At 33.7% G+C, this 3,731-nt stretch overlaps 1 protein-coding gene across 10 annotated transcripts in view; it reads left to right on the top strand.

The window, feature by feature from the left end:
* Window positions 1-3,731, top strand: part of LOC117103656 (kinesin-like protein KIF13A) — a 96,046-nt gene that overhangs the window by 75,016 nt on the left and 17,299 nt on the right. For 9 of the 10 annotated variants that reach the window (XM_033244257.1, XM_033244248.1, XM_033244252.1 and 6 more), the window contains one exon: window positions 1,422-1,715. In XM_033244257.1, the coding sequence (XP_033100148.1) occupies window positions 1,422-1,715 (294 nt within the window). Of the gene's footprint in view, window positions 1-1,383; window positions 1,716-3,731 lie in introns of those variants that run through there. The other variant, XM_033244256.1, reaches the window with a different exon arrangement.

Below are 3,731 nucleotides of genomic sequence, written 5' to 3'. Positions count from 1 at the left end.
AATTCCTTTAGAGATTTCAGGGAAGATAAAATCATATGCCTGCTACTTCTTAAAATTTATAGTGCTTTAAACTTAAGCCTATTTATGTATTAACAAAAAAAATTAAAATAACATATATGGAGAGATGGAATTCACTTAACACTACTTAAAATTTATTTTCCTTTAAGCCTTCTAATATGTGCAGAACCTGTAAGACACTGTTTTGTCCTTGTATGTTTTTTTTTAAATAACGCATACCTACTGTATAATATAAAGTTCTGCTTAATTTTTTTTTAATGCATAATATTATTAATATTATATACTGTGACACTTTGTGTCTCAAATTATAGATACCTATAAATAATTGATGCAACAGGCGTTGGTTTCTAACCAAGATGTTTTCTCTTCCCCTTGCTACCATTTATTCCTCTCTGCCTGGATATCTCATTGACGTTTGCTTTTGATGTCTCTGGTTTGACAATGACAATGTGCGGTATCGCCATTAATTTGTTGTTTATTTTTCTCGTCTGATGAACACTTGCTTTGTCTGTGCCTATTAAATATGTCTGGTCCTCCTGTACTACCATTATATGGCATGTTATTTCAAATTGTATTTAATGCATTTTGATCATGAAATGGCATGATTTCAACCATAAATCTTAATTTTGTAACTTTATTCTTATTATTTTTGTATCTTTTTTTAAAACTATATATAATCACATGTGTTATTTTTTGTCGCCACCTTTGTAATATTTTCTCTCTTTTTAAATATCTGTTTATACTTGTCAATTTCATATAATGTTTGATATTATTACAATCTGTTATATTATCATTTTCATTACCTCATTATTTCTGCGGCATGGATGATGTGGTCTTATTTCCTGTTGGTTGTTGTATTTCTGTTCTCTTTATTATCTGTTGTTGATTCTCGGTGAAAATATTTATGATGTATTTTGATATTTGGTTGTTGTCTTTGTCTCCTTTGTAATTAAATGTGACATCATCATCATCATTGTTAACATCATTGTCATCATCATCGACATGGTAATCATTCTCTGCATTTTCCTTTTCATCATCATTGTCGTTGTGTTATCATCATTATCATTATCATCATCATCTTCTTTATCATCACCACCATTGTCATCATCATCAACATTATTGTCATCATTCTCAACACCTTTCCTTTTCATCATCATCTTCATCCTCATCATTTTCACCATGGTCATTATCATCATCATCATCATCATCATCATCATCTTCATCATCATCATCATCTGCATCATCATCATCATCATCATCATCTTCATCATCATCATCATCTTCTTAATTATTAATGTTTTTACTACCAATATCAAAAAACACCCAATCATCTATATTCTATAAATCTTCAATATAAACCTCCAGTTGCCTTTGTATGGATTTTTTTACTAATTATTTTATAGATGCCTCTACGCTCAGAGAGCCTACGCAACTTGAGCTTCCAACACCTTCCAGCCCAGAATGTATATGTACCTCACATGTCACGCCCACGTAGTTTGTGCCTGTCCGAAAGCAGCTTCCCGTCGTCACGCCCGGAGGTGTTTGAGCCATATGGTGCGAACCCATCCAACGTTCAGTTCGGAAATCTTAGTAGTCTTAGTTATCAGCACTTAATGATGAGTGGAAGCACCAAAGGACTGAATGGTGGTAATAGAAGAGTAGGTGCCCTCAAACCAGTACGAGAGGAACTCAGAATGGTAAGTGAATCATAATAAATTGATAAATGTAAATAGATAAAGATATGGTCCATGTTTAGAAAATGAAATATGGTTTATAGGCCCCTGGAAACCAATGGCTCCCCAAAAAAAGTTGCATCCACCCAGTTGTTCCCCCCCTCCCCCTAGGCACTGAAAAAATAATGACACTGAAGTAGTTAAAAATCACTCCACTTCTTCAGTGACCTAGTGCCCACTCACTTAATCATCAAGCTCCCCACCTTCACCCATCACCTCCCAGGGCTGGGTACCTTTGGCTGGCATACGTAATACTGGTTTTGGCAGGTTTCAAACTGTAAAGAAAATAATCCAATTGATACAAGATATGAGATAAGTTTTTGTTTGCATTGTGAAAGAGAAATGTTTTCTCTGATGTTGACAGAATAAAACAAACATAGAACAAAAAAATATATAAAACAAAAAATCTAATCTTATCTATGTGCAAACATACTAAAACACATTACACCTGTTTTACACTCCCTTTAGATATTATTATTTGTATAGAGAACTGCATCCTGGATTCAAAGTCCTGTTTTACACTGAGAAGCATCCTGTGCATATATCACAGTTTGTGATGGTTCCAAAATTTACTACAGTCCTGTATGTTGGTCTCATAGTAATTTAAATGTAGTGTCATAGCCCTGAACAAAAACATATGATATTCCTAAATATGGTCATGATGAGCTTTAATTTATTATCTTAAGGGGCCAACATGATTACACAGAAAACGCAATGCAGTGATGCGCGCTTTAGAATGTTTTTAGTAAAGATATAGCACCTTTCACCATCTAAAGCCTTTGCAGTGTTGATATAGCCCTAGTTATTAGTCCGGCAAATTGGCAAAAACGCAGAGCGTGCAACCTCCTCCACTCATCATAGGGAGTATTCCTAGTCATCCCTTGTAGTGCGCTGTACACAGACCAATACATTGAATGCTGCAGCATCCTACCAGGTATTACTTATATTTCTGATGGAGAGAGATGCAAATGCCATTACTGAAGGACTCAAATGAAGTGGAAAGTGAGGATCTGAACTTCTTACCTCGTGGTTTGGACTCATGGGGTTCACAAATAAATTTGAGGTATAATAGCAAAAATTCTCCAGAAGAAAGTAAATACAAACCATAATGATTATATATTTAACATGTATATATTTAGGAATCCTAAGGTGGACAAGTAAAATAAATAAAGATTGCTTGTGTTAGTACCGATTTTTGCCCCTTTAATTAGAACTTCATGATTAATAATAACATACTGTTAATATTTCACTCTCTATAGAACATCAGTTAATTTCCTGGTAATTGGTAATGCTGTACTAGTAAACGATATGCAATCTCTGCTCCCTTGTTAGGATTTAATGTCAAACATTAAACATTTAGCATGTGCAGAATAAATTATAAGGACATTCTACTGGGCATACATTTATACTTTCAAGTGCAGAGAGACAAATGAAGATAAAGTTCATTTCAATTAGGAATTTGACTTGAGACTGGTGTAACAATAACCATTCCAATAACTAAAATAATATCTAGGCATTCACACATAACATAAAGTTGCAGTTTTATTATTAAATGTTACAAATAAGGTACTTGTTTCTAAATGACCCTTAAGGCCAAGTAAAAAAAAAAACATGTTTCGCGTCCCCGCCTGCATCGTTTTTTTCGCCCGCCTTGATTTTTTTTTTATTTTTTATTTTTGGAAAATTCATGAAAATAAAGAAAATTTCCCGTTATACTGGCCCTCTATGTCAGATTGTATGGAATAGTTTCATGTGAAGACGTCTGAGACGTAACATCGAGAACATTCCGTTTAATATATTTCATAAAAATGATGTATACTCAGGAGTGAATGTGCACAATTTTAATGTGTTTGATTCAGGTTACTTTACAACTTTACCTTACATACTGCAATGCCACTGTGAATAGAAAAAAGCTTATAATACCCAATAACACTCTTGCCAAATAAACAGTATACAGCTTCTAATCTTGTGTGATGTCTT

Source organism: Anneissia japonica, unplaced genomic scaffold, assembly GCF_011630105.1.
Source record: "Anneissia japonica isolate Jap-2015-1 unplaced genomic scaffold, ASM1163010v1 scaffold288096_len198612_cov187, whole genome shotgun sequence".
NCBI lineage: Eukaryota > Metazoa > Echinodermata > Crinoidea > Comatulida > Comatulidae > Anneissia > Anneissia japonica.
This window is presented reverse-complemented; position numbering and strand designations above follow the sequence as displayed.